Below are 20,821 nucleotides of genomic sequence, written 5' to 3'. Positions count from 1 at the left end.
CCAAAAAAAAAATACTTTTTCACTTGCTACTTTCACAGATGATGAAGAAAAAAAAAACAAAACTTTGCCCTCTTGTGGTCAAAATGAGTATTACAACACAGAACAACAGAAAAAAAAAAAATTTTTTTCAACTGCAACGTTCATACATGAAAAAAAACTTAGAAAAAGGATCCTGGCAAAAAAACAAAAAAAACCCCAACTATTTCACAGGTGGAAAAAAAAAAGAAAATGATCCTGGTAAAACTTTATTTTTTCGCCTGGCAAAACTTTTTTTTCGCCCGTTTCACAGATGAAAATTTTTTTTTTTATTTTTTTTTTTTTTATGGAATTTAGAAAGATTATCCTGGTAAAACCTTTTTTTCACGTGTCCTTAACTCTTGAACACAAGAGAGAAAAGAATCAAGATCAGACTTAGAAATTGGATCTCCAGAATTCTTTTTTTTTCTCGCTTGCCTTTCAGGGCTTCCGTACACACACACACACACACACACACACACACACACACACACACACACACACACACACACACTGACAAATGACTTGAGATGCAAATTTTTTTTTACATATCTAAAAGGTGACAAAGAATGTGAAAGATAAGTTAATGTTTCTGTCACATGCCTGCCATGGCCCACCATAGATGTGTTACTATGAACTCACAGCATTACGTGTGTGTGTGTGTGTGTGTGTGCGTGTGTGTGTGCAGGCATCCAAAGGCAGCTGGAGATCAGCAAACCGAGTCGCATCGTGAGCTCAGAGAAAGTCCTGATCCACTACCAGCAGGAGAGATGAGACACACTCAGTCGTACTGTCAACATGGGAGATAAACTGAACAATTCACTGAACACATTTCCAGAATAACACAGAGTCAGAGTCCAGCTTCTACTGAATGAGCAGGATGATGAGACATAAGTGGTGCTAAAACCCAACCAGACTATCAGCAGCTCAGCAGCTGTAACAGTAATCGAATCTGTAAATATTTCACTTCATTTTGCTGAGTTTCCTCAGTGAATTGTTCTGTTGATCTCTTTGTATTTTTTCCATGCATGAATAAAATATCTGTGCTGTTCTTTGTACATATTTCAACTGGCTGTATATAAAGTAACAGATAAAGACAGAATTGAATGAAGGAACTGCTCTGAATAAATGATGGATAAATGGTCTTTACATCTTTTTTTGTCTCAATCTATCTGGCTGCTCATGTTGACCACTAGAGGGCAGCAGTAGACTGTAGAGGGCTGGGTTGCTGTGTTGTATGGAGAAAGAAGAAGAAAAAGAAGAAGACATACTTCTGTTTTCCTCTGCAGGTATTTTCACTAGGATGGAAGACATTTGTGACGAAAGCACTGATGTGAAACATCATGATCAGAAATATTAAACACCAGCATCTGTGTTATTATTTACCTTTCTTTCTTCACTGAATACCACCATATGTGACTGCTCACTTAACATATTTAAAGTCCCCCTCCACTCAAACATGTTTTTCTTCTAGTTCCTCCAGTTGGATGTTGTTCTCCTCTCTGTGCAGAATGATGTTTGTGCAGAGTCTGTTTTTACATTCATCTGTTGAAGGAGGAAAGTTTCTGTGTTCACCTTCAATCTGAGTTGAAAGGGGTCAGAATACTCAGTCAGAACTGCTTGTCAGATGGTTGAATAGCTTCAGAAACCCCGTCCACCTCACTTTTCTGACATTAGATTAGGGAGTTCTGTGTATGGCCATGTCTGTAACTTTCTGAGATTGATAATCTTAGTTTAAATGGTCGTAAACCAAAGTGTAGGACAAATTAAAATTTTGACCTGATGGTGGCACTGGAGTAATAGTCAGAGGATCACCAAAGTTATTAACAGCCTGTCCTCTCAAGAGAAACAACAGTATAGGTTGTAAATTCAGTAGCAAAAAACGACCTATAGTTATGTTTGAGTGACAAACGCCATCTAGTGGCCGTAGTAATTATGACCCAGAGGAGTGAGGCAGTTGATGTCTATGTCTATTGGTGACAAATGTCCACACTTGGAGGTAGCAGGTTGGATATGTGGCTAGATAGATAGATGGTAGCAAAAAGTGGAATTAGCTGCAGGAGACCGCTGTTTGCTTCCTGTTTCCAACTACAAGTTGGGACAGTTTTTAAAAAACCATAACTACAATTCTCATGATGCTTACTGTTGCCATGACGATGATGGTTGCCTTAAGTTTCCCTAAACCTAATCAGACCTTAACCACAGTGTTGTCACACCGTAAAACATGATTTTTTTAACGGTTTTGGAAAGAACCAGTAGAAGCGGCATATTAGAAAACGCTCCTATGGGTCGTTCTGGAGTGCATGATACAATCAACCTGTTTGGTCATTTAATTATAAGGATGTGTCCATCCAATAATTGTTGATATATTTCAGTCTGGACCAAAGTGTTGGACTGTCAGTCATTGTCATCCATAGAGCCATGCTGCTAACATGGCTAAAAATAAAACATGCTAATTGTATGTCCAGCGGTTACAGACCACATTACTGAATGAATGAAAGTAAGGCTGCAACTAACAATTATTTTCATTATTGCTGAATCTGTCGATTATTTTCTCGATTAATCGATTAGTTGTTTAGACCAGAAAATGTCAAAAAGATGTGAAACATGTCGATCACTGTTTCCCAAAACCCAACATGAAGTTCTAAAATGTCTTGTTTTGTCCTCAGTTTACTTTCATAGAGGACTAAAGAAAAACAGAAAATATTTGCATTTGAGAAACTGGAATCAGAGATTTTGGATTATTTTTCTTTAAAAAAAAAAAAAGACTCAAAATGATCAATCAATTATCCAAATAGTTCATTTTCAATGAACATATTAATCGTTGCAGCTCTAAATGAAAGCACATTAGCACAGTTGCGGCTGATATTAAAGACAGAGAACCTCCATCTGAACACTGTGACCACTCTGTTCCTCTCTCTGTCCTCTTCACAACCTCCACCACTCAAAGCCACACTTCCTCCAGCCATATAAACAGCCTCAGTTAAACAAACAGCAGCAGTGCTTGGTTTAGCTAATCCTGTAATGGATATAACCTCTGTTTAGACTGATCACATTTCTGGCCGACCCAACCCAGGAAGGTTTCATCGCGCCACTCCTGGATTGAGTTTAGACATTTCTTCCTTTTTTTCTTTAGCAGGGAGGCCGGGAGAGAGCAAGGTGTGAATTTAACCCCACAATGACCTTATGCAGGTATGAGATTGACTGTAGAGCCTGAGAAATCAACAGTGGACTTGCTGAGAGAAGTACGACTGCTGCTTGTACTGCTCTCTGCTGGCTGAAACATCCAGTATTCACCCTTGGTGCACTTCTGATCACACCTCTGCACTATGTTCTGTGCTCTGTCACTTATTTGTGACATGCATTGATTCGAAAATACAGATAAGCAAGCAAGAAAGAAAGGATGGAAACAAAAAAGAGAGAAAGAAAAGTATTATCATTAAAAGAATGGAAAGGAAGGAAGTACAAAAAATATGGAAGGACAGTCAATCAGAAACAGTGATGGTGGGAAGGGAGGAAAGAACTGAAAGAATGAAGTAAAGATAAAAAAAGAAGGGAAAGAAAGATAAAATCAGAGGGAGAGAAGAAAGAAAAGAGGAAATGTTATAAATAATCATACAGATCAGTTGAAGAAAGGGAAGACAGATGTGAGAATTGAAAGAAAGGAGGAAAGTACGGAAAAAAATAAGGCAAGAAGGGAAGAAAGAAGGAAGATATGGAATGTTAGACAAAGAAAAAAGAGAGGGAAGTATTGTAGGGAAAACAGAAGATGAAACATGAACACAAAACAAATCTGTATGCCTTTTAATAATACTTTATTACCATAATATTATAATTTGATAATCATCATATTTTATCTCCAAATGACATTCACAGTTTAGTTACATCCAGGCCTATAGACTCCTATAGAAAGCAGCTGTGTGTTCAGTGCAGGTTACACACATCTGCACAGCTTTTATTATCAGGCAGCAACCAAAGTCCTGCTGTCCACCAACATCTTCATCTGACACAACCTGCTGTACCCAGGCCAAACATGACATCCAATGAAACATAAGTATCCTTATTTCAAAAAGGCACTTCCTTTGTTTTCTAAAAACTTGTACAGTCAGGGGAGGACATCCTTGTTTCTTTTTTTTTTTTTTTTTGCATGACCATCCAAAATGCCTGCAAGCAGTCCTGCTGTCATGACGTAAACAGGCTACATATAGAGAGAGTTAAAACAATGAGGCGTTTGGCAACATGACCACCATGAGCACCGATTGGCTGTTAAGTCACACTTCAGCAAGTAGAGCAATATCCTATTTGACAGCACTAAATAACAAATCTTCCACCTGTGCCATTTTGTTCCAAGCAGGACTGTAGTGGAGGGAGAAGCTTTTTTTTTCAAGATTTGTTTAACATGTACTTCATCACAGTAACTAGTATCAAACTGACCCAGGTTACTTTAAAGGAACAGTCTGATGTTTTGAGATATATACTGATATTGTTGTGCTCTTATCCACACACCAAAAGATGGATATCACCTGTGTCTGGAGAGAGAGACAGACAGAGATAGAGATAGATCAAGGACGTTGTTAGCCTAGCTTAGTGAAAAGACTGGAAATAAGAAGAAATACACCTTCCAACAACTCTGAAGCTGAATTAGGCTGTATGCAACGTAACCAGTTAGCTTGGAAGCTAGCATTTTTGTACTATAAATCTTTTTTTTGTACTGTAAACAATACTAAGCAAAGCTTAGTATGGTTTAATAAAAGCTTAAACCTAATAATCAGACAAATTGAGTTGCATGGAAACTGTCAAAATTACTGCACATTTAGGGGTTTTAGTACAAATATGCTCATTATGTGCGTAGCATCACTGGGGTGCAGTCATTGGTCAAGAAGTAGCTCCAATGCTAACTGCTCCTCAACTAACAATGTGCTGTTTTACAGTTCTACTTTATTCCAGCTTTGGCGTTGCTGAGAGGTGTACATTGTTTCTGTTTTGACAAAGCTAGGTTAGCAGTTACCCCATGCTTCCTGTCTTTGTGCTAAACTAGGCTAACCACATCTGTGTTGCATATCAATTTTCTCATCTCACTCTGAGTAAGAATACTGGATTATTCCTTAAATGCTGACTTCACTGAAGGTCAGATTAACATGCTAAGGGGACCCAGGGGCCATGGGCTCCTGTTGATAATCCAGCAATTGTTTGCCTTAAAGTGGCAATCTCGAAGATCTCTGTTTCGTTCACTTTGGCGGCACCATATGACAATAAGTGGTGATTGCAGGTGTGTTCTTTTGTGCGGATAATATTAATCAATTACTCTTATTGGCTTTTTACTTGCAAAGCTTTTATTGCACTTACAATAACATAAGTGTAGCTGTCACCAACTCGGGTACTTCACCTGGTTCACTGTCCTCTGCTCTGCTGTGTGTGCAGCACACACACACACAAGGAGCTCTTGCTGAAACACAAGAGAGCAGTGGAGAGGAGAGGATATAGAATGACCATAAATGACAGCAAAACACTGCAGAGACAGTTTTTTTTATGTTATTTACCTAATTTATGCGCACTTGTTTCATTTCAGCTCAGTGTGAGATTCTGTGTTTTTGCTGTCATTTATGATTGTGTTACTTTGTCTCCTCTCCTCTGCTCCTCAGAGCAGAGTGTCTCTCCTATGTTGTACACACAGTACAACATAGGAGAGACACTTACTGTATGTGCAATAAAACTTCACCAGTAAAAAGAGTAAGCTTTTAAAAAGATAAGCCGCTTCACACACAAACGAATGAAGTGCGAGTCTGTTGCGTCAGCTGATTTGAATGCATTGCAGGAAAGTCACCGCTGACACCCAGTTCCTAATAATCATTCTCTTTGATAATACTGCAAATGCAAGGGCTGTCATCAGTGGGCCATAGGCCCAATCACCATTGTGTTACCTTATTCAGCGAAAGATAGGGACTTAACAGACATTTATTTAAATGAAAATCTTTGGACATCTTTGAGATTGCCACTTTAATATGACCATTACAATAGATTGGTGTTTGCCTTATTATATTTAAACCCCTATTTATGTTGGTAGGGACACACAAAGATAATTATATAAAAGCAAGGATAAATGTTGTTTATAAGCCATGATTAGCACCTAACATGATACTTTAATTGACTGCGTTGACATGCACACCAATGTCCAATGTTCATTTTCAGTGAGTATTTCAGTATTTCCACAGCATCTATTGACATGCATACATTACAAATTAAAGCAGAATTGATGTTTTACCTAAATCTGGAAATGGAAATTTCTGAAAAAGACCTCCTTCATTTATCATTAATGTTCTGAACATAAACCAAACACTGTGTGCATGTGAACACATTCAGCAATCTTGCACACACAAACTGCTTGAATCAGCTCCCCTGTCTCATATACAATTTCAAAGTACAAGAATAAGAAAAATACTCTCCATATTTTACACATATAAAATGTTCTCTTACATAAAAACTTCTCCCAGGTAATGAAAATCTCCCTTGTTTCATAATCTTACATTTATATTTTCACATGAAGATATATTAAAAAGAAAAGTGTATGTTTTGGGTGTGTGTGTGTGCATAAAGCAGTTGTTGACATCAAAACGTTGACAACATATAATCAGGTCAGGAGCACATCTTCATCTTTTCTGGCTGCCAAACAGCAACAGTGGACTTAATTAAATGTATTTAGCTGTTTGCCAGTAGCATTTTGATAGACAGCATTAACCTGTCCTATCCCTAACCTCTGTAACGTCCCCAAACATCCGGGACACAGAGGCTCAAATTATCCGTAAAGTTACACCTTACACCTCAAAGGCCAGTTTTTCTCATTACCAAACATTTTAATGAAGCCTTTTGGAAAAAGGATGAGAGAGAAGAAAAGTCTGAGGGCATTTACCATTAGGAACAAGTACTGTCTATATTATATACAGTGATCTTTTAAAGTCTCTATAGTTGAATGTCCTTCAGTGAGAATGGTGTGATCTCCACAGTAAATGCTGTTAATATTTCCCCACAACATTTAAACAACTGCAGAATGCAAAGTCTTAACATTTGTGACTTTGACCTAATTACATTTTAATAATATACTGTAGTAGCTAATATTCAGACTCCATACTAACTATGTAATGTAAATACGTAACTAATACTTGTGAAATAAACCAATAAAAGGGAACCATACTGTAGAAATGTCCATTTTTAACTTTTTAATTATATGTAGGCTATTTTTCCACTAAGAGTTTATGTTAGCTAGTCCATAGCAAGTAATTTCTGCCTCAGTGGCTGCTCTGCCTTCTAGGAAAGCTCAAGCTGTCACACAAATTAGTTATATGTCTTTTCTCCTATGAGGACTGTTCATCACAGATTTTACTTAATCCAATGAGTAAATCTGTCAGCCTAACATCATGTTCACGTTCAGCTCATTTCTGTTTGAAAGGAGACAATCTTTGTTTTGCTTTAATCAATCACTATTCACTGATTTATTGTCATTTTCATTCCACGCAGATGCTGTGGTAGCAGTTTTTCAAAATGATCAAAGAAATAAGTTGATTTATGAGTTATTATTTTTTGACCTACAACAACCTGTGCAACATCTCATCATTTTTGCAGCCATCTTTTTGTCTGTACTCCTCATGGCTGTAGCTAGACAGTAAGCCGATTTCACTCTTAATCTTACCTACAAAGATCTGATTAATTGATTGTTTCTCAAACTAGAGGAAACAGCCATCAGTGAGCACGACACCAGACCTATTTGAATCACTGGTGAATTAGTATGCACTTAAAAGTTAAAATGCTACTTTAAAATGATAACTATTTACTTTATTTTAATAAAGTCACACTTCTTTCAGTGTATTAAATGGCTTCTATGTCTTCACTCAAGGTCAAGCTAACATAAACAGGATTTTCCTCAACCTTCCCCAGGGCTGTTATGAGCAGAATTAGACCAACATGGCACTGAACACTGGCAGACTTTGGAGCTCTGTATAACATTTCTATTAGGGTATTATGACTGGTTATGTTGTCTGATACATGAATGAAAAATGTACTAATATGCTGTAACAAATAACTGTGGTCGAGCACAATTATGTGGTTATGACCATTATGACCATTTGTACAACCTCTATTGTACATTGTATAATATTATGACTTTAAATGAAGAAGCATGGTTCCCATCTCAGTATCTCTGTGAATGCATGTATTGTAAGCTAATATTTTGTCAACAGTACTGACACTATGATTATGCTTGACAGTCAGGCCAAGATTTTGAGAAAGAATACTGGATTGTTTGATTGTTGTTAATTATTTTGATGTGATTGAAAGCTGAATGTGAGACAGAGGACAGTAAAGAAAGAGTGCAGTGTGTGACTGAGCCAGCCAACATTTATGACTGTAAGGCAATATCCCCAGTGCTCCAACAACAAAGACATGGCCTCACACACACTCTCACGCACAGGTTTATGTGACCCAGATAAGAGTAAAAGAGCACTCTGTGTCCCATACTGCACTGCTCTCAGACTGTTTGACATGACAGGAATTTCCTTATTTTGACCCCCACTCCCCACTGGTTCAGTGTGTTTGTGTACATGTCAGGTGTGTAGCCAGTAATGGGCCTGGGTGACACTGGTCCACCCACATTACTCACTGGCCCACCCAGCCAACTTTGATCAAAATATGTTTTGTAACAATAAATATAAAACATATATATATGGAAATAAATAAATATTAACTGGATTTATTGTTGACTTGACTTGTGTGTTGAATTTGTCCTCGGATTAAACTGTTGAAATAAGTTGTAGGAAGTCTCTGGAATGTAATTGGTTGCTCTGGTTCTGACACGCTGACCTTCCTGAGCTGCCTTCAGCCAGCTAGCTGGCTTTTAAGGTGATGTAATGTTAACGCTACAACAATAGCTAAACAAAGTTTTTAATGTGTTATTTGAAAAAAGTTGAGGAAGAAGAAGCGCCACCACCTCCATCGACTGAGTCCACCAGACTCATCAGCCCACAGCGAGGTCAGCCTGGCCGCTCTCTCCCTGGCGGTACGGCACTTTCTCCCGGTCAGCCTGATGCGGGTTCACCCATAGCCACGGGAAGTAGGGGTGCTGGGGGAACTGCAGCCCCCAGGTGGCTGGCGGTCTATAGGCCCATTTGTGTTGCTGTAATACTTTTTTTTCTGTCGTGTGTGAGCTGGTCCAGCAAAAAACAGACCCTGGGTGTAAGGCTGGAGATACAGTTACTTTTTAACCACGCATTAGTGTCGACGACCAGCTGTGTCGTAAGGTTATTGTTCACATACTTGCCTATGTATGTTGCATGTTCCTGGAAGATTCCACTAGAGGGCACACCAGAGAACTAAGGATATAAATAGAACTTCTGGATTTATATGATGTAAAATCCGCCAAAAAACGCAAAGAAGAAGAAGGAGAAGCGTGATGTAAAAAATAAACATGGCTACACTTGGAGAACTTGGTCTCTTAACTTGTCTTCAAAACTTTCCGCCATTGTTGTCACTGTTGACGTACCTACTTGGTTTTTCATAAGCTGACCAGTACTGAAGCAACAATGGCTGTAGGCAATAATGAATGCACAAGGGAAATGTTACATGTGCAACTGCTGTCTTAGTTAACACCTTTGCTATTTGGGTTTACGTTGAGTTGCCACTTTGCCGCTTTTTGTCTTTACTGCTGTGTACAGCCTTTACAGACTGGATGTTGGATAGGCAGTGTTTCGCTGTTATTGCCTTTGTGATGCAGAATGTTGCAAAGTAAACTGGTTGCTCATTTTTCAGTTTGTCTATGTTTGTTCTTTTTTCCTCTTCTTTTAATAAGTAAGTTTTTCTGAAAAAAGATGGCCCACCCACTTTTGTATTGGCCCGCCCAAAACAGAAACTTCTGCTTAGTCCACTGTTACATGTGCATGTGAATAGTTTGCTTAGCTGAGAAGCGCAGGGGAGCTGATGACTCTGATTCTCAGATTCTTAAATTTCGTGAGAAAATCTTCAAAGATAATCACTGTGTATCTGCATCGCCCATTTAACACACCTTTCCATCTGCTTCTCATCCTTTTTTCCTGAGTAACTGTTGCTGAAATTATTTAAAAATTATAATATTGATATATGTGATTCACAGCAATCGTGTTTCCATATTTACAATGCCAGATTGTAAAAAGGTAGGTCTTGGTCTAACAATATAGTAGAGCTGATCATCTTTTTTTCAGTAATGTGTACTATGGAACCAAATGTCCCAGTCATGTTATTTATACACATTTCAGAAAATCCCTATATAGATTTTAAGCCTCTTATCAAACCAATGAGATGGATCATGATAACTGTATGACAACTGATTAGGAGAGAAAAATCTAAATAATTACAAAAAATAATAATTAAGTATTGCAAATATCACTGAATCCCTTTCTTGTCACTTTGAACTGTTTCTGAATACTTTTCTCTGTTCTGCTGTGTATATATTTTGGTGTTATGTGATTTATCCTTCCTTTAGGGCCTTATTTTCATGTTGCAAGTGCAACGGTCAGTGCAAAGCAGTAGTTCTTGAGCACACAGACCATGTATGTGCAAAAGATGAGGAGGATTATAGATCAGAGGGTGTGGTGATTGATAAATACACTCTCAGCCAATCGCAACACTGGTCTCTTGGCTCTGAAACAGCTGAGTCAGTGAAGAATGACAACTGAGAAGTGAGATGTGCACTGGAACTGCAATCTGTGGACAACAGATACTGTAAGAATCACCCAAATTCATTTATAGATCAATGCAGACTGATTTACTGTATGACTGTTTGAATGTCAATTTAAACACATCTACTGGTTGAAGAGTGTTTGATTAAAATAGTTTATTTACATTTTAAGCATTATTCCACTATTGCTGCACGTTTCCAGCAAGGTTTTAGTTTGTTCTTGATGATAAAACCAACAAGAACGACTTTGGCCCAGAAACAGATGTAAGTTTGAGATGTCTATTTTGGTCTAGCACAACATCTAAGACCCAGTTTTCACCAAAATACCAAAAAACTGGCTTTGCACTGCCTCATCTGATTTAACCTCCCACCTTATTGTTTCTATCTGTGCACCACACAGACAGGAATCTATCAGCCTGTCAGAGCGCTGCTTGCGCTGCTTGTTGCACCGCCACAGACATGTTTTTACGGTATTTGTTCTATTAATCTGTTGTAGTATCCAACAAGTCAACTTTCCTGAAGTTGGTAATAATGTCTTCGACTGGTCTAACTTCATCTAGGTTTTGTAGGTTTCACAAGCAATTTGTGAATCAAAGATGATTTCTTACATACATTGACATCAAACTGACTTATGGCTTTTACAGAAGCATTTACATTATTACTCAATCAATTTGCTCTCAGTAAGTCGACACTGATCAGTTAATACATTATGGCATTTAAATAATTCCCCTCCTTTGACAGTAAATGATATTTTTGCTTCTAGAACCTTACAATTCAGCTCTATACATTACCTCAACCATATTTTGCAGATGTAAAAAGTTAGCGTTGCCCATAGATGATGGAAGCCCATGATCCACCCTGGCTAGCATGGGACATGAAGCTGTATCTCTGCAGTCCTGTCAGTGTCATAACGTGTCAAGGAAGTCAAAAACTCCAGGTTCATCCTTAACCAAAAGACAAGTTAAAAGATAAAGGTGCTTTTGAGTCTGCTATCTGGTTTCCGGGAGCACAGTCGTCTGTAGTTGTCATGGTTACAGCACTCTGTGGTTGGTTACCATGGTTCTAACATTCCATAGTCCTCACTGTTACAGTGTTGCTTTCAGTGTTGTCATGGTTACAGTGTTATTATGTTGCCGTCCTCTCTCATACTCTCTTGACTGCTACTGGCTGTGTGGGCGGGGTTTCCGTTGTGATTGGACATCATCATGGAGCTGTCACTCAGGGGTGCTCCAAAGCTATTGGGCAACGAGACGCTCTGTGTGAGGGGCCTAACCACAGTGGAGTTGTGCAGCCTGTTGCTAGGTGAGTCTCTGTTGAGGTTAGTGTTGTTGCTGTTGGCTACCCGGTGAGATTCGTAGGGCGTCAGGCAGTCGTTCTCTAGAATGAGGTCGCCATCATCATCTTCATCATCACTGTCACCCTCAGCAATGCTGTTGCTGTGGTAACAACAGATGAAATGGAAAATTATGAAGATAGAAACATTCAATCAGGAAATTACAGTCTGATGCAGATGTGTAACAAATGTGTTGTGCTGCAAAAATGATCTAAAGCACAAGATTGACGTACAGCATTGCTGCACTAATATTGATTAGTGCCTCTTTAAATGACAAATGTAGTGTAAGGCTGATTAACACTGGTTGTCTGCTGAATGTCCTGAACCTACTGTACATTATACTGCAACAGTTTGAACTGATGTGTTAAATAGTATGCAGGATGCACCATGTTTTACTTTGGGTTCAAGTATAATGTGCTGGAATTCTGTTTCTGGTTTTAGTTGTGGGACCTATTGGGAAGAATGAACAGTTACTTATGAATGAACAGTCTGATACTCTTACATTTTATCCCTCCTATTCAACAGGTATTCAACAGACAAATTAGGATTGTGTTTACACTGATTGCCTAATAATGGTCACTAACATTATGCAAATGATAACGCAGACAGCCAGATGAAAGAACTACAAATCCCAGCAGCCTCTAAAAAGTATTTGTAACATGGAAAGCACTTACTGTACATGTGTAACTGCTTAGTGCCAGCCTTTACAAATTCCTGTTGACTGGCCATCAGGGGGAATTGCAGTGAAGATGTTTATAATGGTACATGATCTTCTGTGTAATTCTACATAAATACAAACTATTTCCTTGGTCTCTTTTTGCTACTGCACACTAATTTCATTTTTAATCTCCTCATACCTTTCCTGCTGCTGCTTGTGTCTATTTTTGTCTTTATAATCCTGGGTCAGAATGGTCTCAGTGCTGTTTTAAAGGCTTTTACACCCTGGCATATATGCTATTCTGAGGAAACACTGACTACTTTTCAGTCCATGTGTAGTTGATTTTCTTGGTACAAAATTGTCTCGACATACTGTTCAGTATTTTTCATGAGCAGATTCAGTGCAAAAAATAGTCCATGTCCATGTCAAACCTTGCAGTGATGGGGTTGCTCTGAGAGGCGGGGCTTGGTGAGTCATGTGACAGAGCAGAGCCTGTAGATCCAGCTGAGCCCACTGAACCAGAGTTGCCCACTGACATTTTACTCCCACGATGCACCACGTTGTTTCTCTGGTTAGCCGGTTTCACTGTCACAATGAGGTTGTGGCTGTTGGCCACCATCATGTCTGTCACCTGAAATGGTAAAAAGATGTTCTAAGCTCTGGGGGGGGGGGGGGTTATTTTCTGATTGTTTCACAGCGGTTACGTTCCGGAGGACAAATAAACATGCCCACACCCGCACACACCTCTGCTTGACCCTGAGGCTGAACGCTGCACCGCCTGATTTGTTTCTGAATACGGCCTTACTGTTAACCTTTTCCTCTGCTCTGCTCACATTCACTGTCACATTTCTGACGCTCGCTCTCTCGCTTAACCACTCACTGGCTTACATACTGCCCTATTCCTTAAAAGAAGTTACGCTACCTGCATTTTCCCAGGCAACGACACAGACGTTGACTCACGTTTCGAAACAGCGCTGCTCATATGCTCCCAAACGTTATTGATTTCTGAATGAATGGATATTTGGTGTTATTTTTGGCATTTAAAAAAATATTTTTTGACCTGGTGGCCCACCAGGCTTGTACTATTATAGGGTAAACACTGGAATCAGATATGGTTCCAGGGGTTCAAGGCATGTGGGCCCTACAAAATGTATAGTTGTGTTGGTCAATGATCCGTCTGTCTGGATTACTGTCTCATTGCTAAACTGTGTGGCTTATTACATCCTCCACATTTCATGGCAAAATGCTAAGATCTGTTCTTAAATTCAGTAAAATGAAATGCTGTAATTTACAGGCAAAACACATTTAATTTGAACTGTTATTAGTGTTTGATGTCCATTTATTAGGATCATCATCAAATCACCCTTTTGACCAATGTTGCAGGCAGGCTTTGCTGCCTGTTTTTGAATTACGATAGAACTAAAAAATATTTTAGAAAATAAAATGTGAAAATTACAATATGGGAGAATCACTATTGTGATGGTAACATTAAGGTAATGATTTCACATTAAAAGATCCACTTTAGTTAACACTTCAAAAAATGTTATTAATGTCTTAGAATTTATGAAACGTGTCTCAGTAGCAGCTGTGGTGAGATTACAGAAATGACAGTGAACGTGAAATTGGCACACAGCCAACAGTAACAGTAACAGATTAAATTAACTAGTATACAACTGTTCACTGCCCCTGAGGCCATGTTTTGGCCAAATGGAATTCAAGCAAGGTTCCCACTGTTTATGGTAGGAGGTGAATTTCCTGGCCTGTCAGACAGCTCAAAGCCACGTCAACTGTTAAAATTTCAAACCCAATGACAATCCCCTGCTCTTCTGCACCTCAGTCTCCTCCCAAATTGCTTAGGTCTTGGGTACACAATGTCAGGTCTGTAGTAGACAAACCTTGAATCCAGTGGTGTACTACAATGTTGATGCTCAAAATACTAGACCACATTTTAAATTATACTTTCATTTTATTTACTCCAATGTGATAGGTTTCAGTTGCAGGTGGTTATTGTCTGGATCAATATGATGTGAAGTACAATTGTGCACTATTACACACAGAAAACACGGTGAGTGCTGGATCATCAACATGTCCAGAACAGTTCGTTCAAATTTAAAGGACAGGTTTTTCAAGTGTGTTTTAAAACAACAGTCAGGTGTCCATACGAGCAGTCACTGTAATCATTCATTCTGTTCATACTGGCTATTAAAAGATGCCCTTCAGTGTGCTTTCAATGATGGTGATGGAGAACAAAATCCACAGTGTGTCCACACAGTCATTTTATGCAAAAATGTGTTTAAAAGTTGATGTGAAGCTTATATGGGGTTTCATCAGTCTGAGTTATTTCGAGTCATATCAAGTGGATATCTGCCACATTTACAGTCTTTTTAGCATATGTTTCCTCTGAGGTAAACTCCACAAGAAGCGTCAGTTTTCACTTTTATACAGATGATTCACAGCTACTGTAAATCTCAGCTGTGATCCTGTTAATACCCTTGGGGACATTCACACCTCCCTAAACTGCTTGGAAGACATCCATAAATAGATGTCTCAACATTTCCTGCAATTAAATACAAATAAAACAAACCACACAATTCGACAAATGTGCTTTTATCATTTTACTAGATTAACTTATCTTATTTTCCCTGATCATACTATTCATATTTCATTCATATTTTTTTAATGTTGTAATTTTTTGTATTTTAATATAAGATGTTCTTTTAAAAAACACATTTTAACTTTTGGCAGTGCTTGGCAGGTCCCCAAGTAGGTCAATTTTGGGCACTATATTTACCTGATCCAAAGATTTTCCTGCTACATCGATACCATTGACCTCCAGGATCTCATCATTAACTCCCAACAGCCCTGTGCTCTCTGCGAGCCCGCCACGTACCAGACGGGATATGAACACCCCTGGAACCTACAGGAGCAAGGAGAAGGACAAAGAGAACATAAAAAAAATCAATGCAGGGCTGTACAGTGCAACAGTTTTGATCGCATATGATATCAAAAATTATTCTGTGCGAAGAAAAACATGTGCAAGTGGGTTGCGCTGGTATACTATATCGACCCGAATATAAGATAATCCCCCTTTCTCAAGACTCACTTTGGGGAAAAGGACTCACAACTTGGGTTAAGATACACTTATTTTATTATAACCCATGACACTTTTATTGCACATTATTACAGTGATGTAACAAGTGTAGTTGTCATCACCTCAAGTACTTCAACTGGTTCACTGTCCCTCCTCTGATCCGCTGAGCTCTCCCAAGGAGACAGAGAAAAGTAGAGAGACTCAGCACGACCATAAATAACAGCAAAACGCAGTAGAGACTATGTTTATTTATGTTATTTCATTTCAGCTAAGTGTGAGAATCTTTATTGTGTTTTGCTGTCATTTATGGTCACGCTGAGTTTCTCTCCTCTCCTCTGTTTCACCGTAGGCGGGGCAGAGGAGAGACGGTGCAGTAGTAAAGTTGACAACAACACCCATTACATTACTGTTACTCAGTGGTTTCTTTAACTTGGCCTACTTTTGAGCCACTTTGTTCGAGAAGATCACTGTGTCTCTCCATCTCTCAGGCCCCTGGCACTGTAGGCTAGTTATGAGGGACGGTGACTTGCTTCAGTCGGGAGGGAAACCATCTGTTGTTTGACAATGTATGTGTGCTTAACCTTTACATACTGTTCGGGTCAAAATTTACCCATCTTGACATTTGAAAGCAGTAAAAACACCCTAAATGACATTCTTTAAACCTGAAATTTTATGACTTCTCCTAAAGTGGCCCAGAATATACAAAAATGTAAATATTTCAAAATTATTTATTTTTGTGCAGCTGGTATTAATATTTGTACATAGAGGGTGTTCTGGGTCAAATTTGACCCGTATTAATTCAAAGGGATTTTAAAGTCACTGGAGGGGTCAAATCAAGGTAAAGGCTGATTATACGGAATCTTGAAACAGTAAAACTATAGATTGGCATGTCTGTGTATTTTTGTCATTGGGACAGTGGGGCAGAGCTCAAGGGGGACCTTGACACAATGCTACAGCTCTTCACCAGGCCACATTTCCTTTGTTTAGCGAAGTATATTGAATATTTCAAGGAATGTTTTAAGGAAATCAGAGATAATGCATTCAATTCATTTAAGAGATATAAGAGATATTTGTAACCTTGAAAGGTGCAATGTTATCTGAAACATTGAAGTAGGTTGACATGAAATGATTAATCTCACCTTCTCTACACCCTGTGGTGTCACCCGGACGCTAACCCCATCACGGATGTAGAAACCCAGTGGTTTGTGGGTACCATGCTTGTGGAGACGTACACGTCGGTGTGTCTCAGGTAAGATGTCCACATCAATGATGGAAGAGATCTGCCTGAAGTTCTGTGGTAGGCCAATCATAAGGCCTGGTCTGCTCTTTGAGTGGGTGGAGCTTGATCCGGTGGTGCGGAGTCCAGTTAGACCCAGACCCTTTTTACGCCTCTGAAGGGAGTTGGTGGCAAAAACTACAGGCTCATCCTCTTAAAGAAGAAACACAGAAAGAGATAAAACCAACCTTTAATCATTTGTACATTTATAATTATACTGAATTTGTTACATCATTTAAAGGAGTATTTCCATCTAGGAGATCTGCCTGATAACTGTTAAACATTCCTTGTGGAGTTTGTTTGACCTCTAGTGCTATGGAACAGTTTTTTATGACTGTGTCCCTGTTTGGTTTGTCATGCATGCAGCAGGAGAATGCACATGTACCCGCACGTGCACATGGGTGACACAATACAAAATCCTACCAATGGTTTCATAGTATAGCATACACTAGTTTGAGTGTTTGTACGCCTAATGCAAAAACTTTGTTACATTTAAGTCAGCTTCATGCTAACTATCGAGTTATAGTGAAAAATCATGTAGATGGTTACTGAACAGCTCTGTCCAATACACTTAGCTAAAAAAAGAAGCCTAACTATATTGGGATAGTATAGTATAACTATATTGTACATTAAGTGTATAACATTAAGTTTACATGTTGGCCAGTTCCCCACAAGATAAGTGTATTCCTGAACATGATGTGGGGGTTTTGTTTTTGAGGGAACATAACGATAATAACAAAGTCCTATGTTGCCATTGTCCCTAAATGTACATATGTTTCCAACAGTGCTATGTTCTTTCAGTTCTTTATGACCTCAACATATGTTGATATCTCTGAGATAAGTAACTGTGTATTTCTTGTAAATACAATATATTTTTTCCTTTCCTAATTTCTTTAGTGATACTTTTATATACTTGTTCTATTTTAATTTAACATTTAAAATGAATTCAAATGAACCTTGAGCCTTGTTAATACCAAAAGTTTGGACATTATTCTATTTATACCAATAGAACATAGATTTGATGGTATATGAAGCTGTACTACATTGAGGAAAAATACTGAACCATTGCTATCATTTAGTGCCAAGTTCATACTGTACAGTGACAAATAAAGGTGACACTAGAGGCGTTAGAGAAGTTTCCCATCCCGCCTCATAACGGCAGTCATTGATGGCTCATATTTACCAATGACAACAACCAAGTATTTCAGATGCCTAAACCTACCATACTGTAAGTTGAATGAAAGTATTGTAGTGATAATGTAATGACTTTTTGAAACATCACTGTAATGCAGATTTTGCAGAATAGATGAAAATCAACATTTTGTTTGGTGAGTTGGCTGTGGAAACCTACAGCAGGGATGACCCGCTGGCCACCTTCATTCACATAGAGGTGTGGGAGAAGTGGAAAAAAAGAGGAGAAGTAGATGGAAAGAAAAGTTGCTAAAGGGAAAGAGGATTATTCATTTACCGTAGAGCACCATCACAGGTTTATCTACATAATCTAATCAAGTAGAACAGCACATCAGAATATTTTTCTTATTTCTTGTTTGAGGTGACATTAACACACTTCATTCCAAAAATATTATTTTCTGTATCATATTTCATATCTGGATCTATTACTCTGACTGTATGTACAAGGGGGTCTTTATCAATATTTGGATTACAGTATTCACATCATTTTCCAATTCCACTCTTCGCCTTGTATGTACCTCTTTTTTTGTTCACTTTGGCATAGTTGTCTCTCTGCAGTTTCATCAACAATTAGCTGACAGCTTGACTTCGCCAAAATATGAGATGGTCAGAAAAGTGGGATATGTAATAAAAGACTTTTCCTGAATCCTGCAATTACTGATTCCACTACTTCAACTCCTGGAAAGTACTTTAACACCTACTTCTAAAACTTCAAAAACTGTCAACATAACTACAGTTATTACTAGTATTATTAAAGGTGCAATGTGTAGAATTTAGTGGCATCTACCGGAACGGACTTCGCAGATATAGAATATAATATTCATACAATTAGTGTATAATCACCTGAAAATAAGACCTGTTGTGTTTTCATTACCTTAGAATGAGCCCTTTATTTTTAAATAGGGAGTGGGTCCTCTGCCACAGAGCCATGTTGCATGTTTCTACAGTAGCCAAGAACGGACAAACCAAAAACTGCATTTAGAGAGGGTCTTTCACATTTTCGCAAGTTTCGTGGCCACTGTACGTTCTCCTACATGACTGGAAGGGGAGGGTGAGGGGAGGTGTATTCAATTGGTTGCAATTTGCAACCTCACCACTAGATGCCACCAAATCCTACACACTGCATCTCTAAGTACAATTACTTCTAAAACTTTGACTACTAATGATTTTTGAACTACTATTATAACTACAAGTGAAACTACATATGAACTATTTACAAGTGTACTGATGCTGCTACTTTTAATACTGAGTAACAACTGAAAAGCCTGGAATGGTCTGTACTACAAAAAACTAGAAAAACTAAAAGTGGAAGCGACCAGAAATAATTCATAAATGAAAATGTATTTTTGTTAAAAATAGAAACTAACAGCAGCAGATTGTGTGCGATTCTGACATGACTCTTACTGTACTATGGAAATGTACATAATACATAAACAGCAAATTAAAACAGGAGCAAAAAAAGAAGACAACACCAAGGCTTATAACTAAAATATCATCCATATACTTAACAGGGGAATCAGGGATAAAGTCCTGTCTCTGATAGCCTGTTTCAAAGCTTCTCTATCCCACTGAAACTGCCACCCCTCTCCTTGCTGAGACTATAACTAAGACTGCAGCCCACAGTAACTTGCCTGATTGATTAAAGATTAATATCAAAGGATTGTAGAAGATTTCTGCTGTGGAGGGTCAGGATCGAGGGGTTGAGACACTGAAGCAGATTAAACACTGATGGATTTAATCTCAGTCTATAATCCCATCGTTGTTGTTCAGCACCAGATGATTCTCTTTTGTCTCCTTCTTTGAGGTATCAGCTGCCTCTATCAGTGTGTGTGCAAGCATACACACACTCACACACACTGAAATATAAGGAGCAGGGAACAGTACGAGTGACAGCCGTTACTGTATTGTGGGAACATATTTAAGCAGTTCAGTGAGCTGAAAAGACAGGGTTGACAGGGGTCAGATTGAAAGGGTTAAAGGGTTACTCTTTTCCAGATGTGACTCAGATGTGATCCATTCATCCACTGATGTCTGACTGCATATAGTAAAAGCAATAACATATGACTCACACTGGGTTAACATCAAATTTTACAGACAATCAGGATTATCAAGGCCATATCCGCTAACTTCTGAGAGCATTAACTACATCTGGACTGGACAAAGCTACTAAATCACTATGAAACGCAAAGGAAGTCCAGGCTTTTTACAGGCCCTATGCAGTTTGATAATTATTTGCTGAAAGCACCATTATAGACACAGTGAGTGTGCATTTTGACTGGTGTAAACCGCATAATCAAAACAAATTTCCCTTCCTCTGGAGGCCATGTGCCATGCCCAGTCATGTCACATGACTGGAGGACAAGTCTTCAATCATACTCTTGGTTTGACAGCAACTTCCTGAAGCTGTCTGTCAGACTGTTTTTGTTTTTCTTTTGAATGTTGGCAATGTTAGCAACATATCTGATTTCTGTTTCTATCTGGCTGTAACAACAGAATTGCTGCACACCATTCTTAACCAGATTCTATCATAGCCTTACATTACAACTGCATTTAGTTTC

The 20,821-nt window shown here is 38.6% G+C and overlaps 1 protein-coding gene across 2 annotated transcripts in view; it reads right to left on the bottom strand.

Moving 5' to 3' along the window:
* Window positions 1-5,624: 5,624 nt before the first annotated feature.
* The window catches only part of pard6a (par-6 family cell polarity regulator alpha), a 40,954-nt gene continuing 25,757 nt past the window's right edge, over window positions 5,625-20,821 (bottom strand). The window contains exons 3-7 of one of the 2 annotated variants that reach the window (XR_006404253.1): window positions 16,936-17,225; window positions 15,497-15,622; window positions 13,137-13,336; window positions 7,436-12,150; window positions 5,625-7,361 (exon numbers count right to left, since the gene is read on the bottom strand). Coding sequence is in view for 1 of the 2 variants with exons in the window: in XM_044357279.1 (XP_044213214.1) it covers window positions 11,829-12,150; window positions 13,137-13,336; window positions 15,497-15,622; window positions 16,936-17,225 (938 nt within the window). In the remaining variant the exon portion in view is untranslated. Of the gene's footprint in view, window positions 12,151-13,136; window positions 13,337-15,496; window positions 15,623-16,935; window positions 17,226-20,821 lie in introns of both variants that reach the window. The other variant, XM_044357279.1, reaches the window with a different exon arrangement.

Source organism: Thunnus albacares, chromosome 7 (assembly GCF_914725855.1).
Source record: "Thunnus albacares chromosome 7, fThuAlb1.1, whole genome shotgun sequence".
NCBI lineage: Eukaryota > Metazoa > Chordata > Actinopteri > Scombriformes > Scombridae > Thunnus > Thunnus albacares.
The sequence above is the reverse complement of the archived record's forward strand: the minus strand, read 5'-3'. Positions and strand labels throughout refer to the sequence as shown.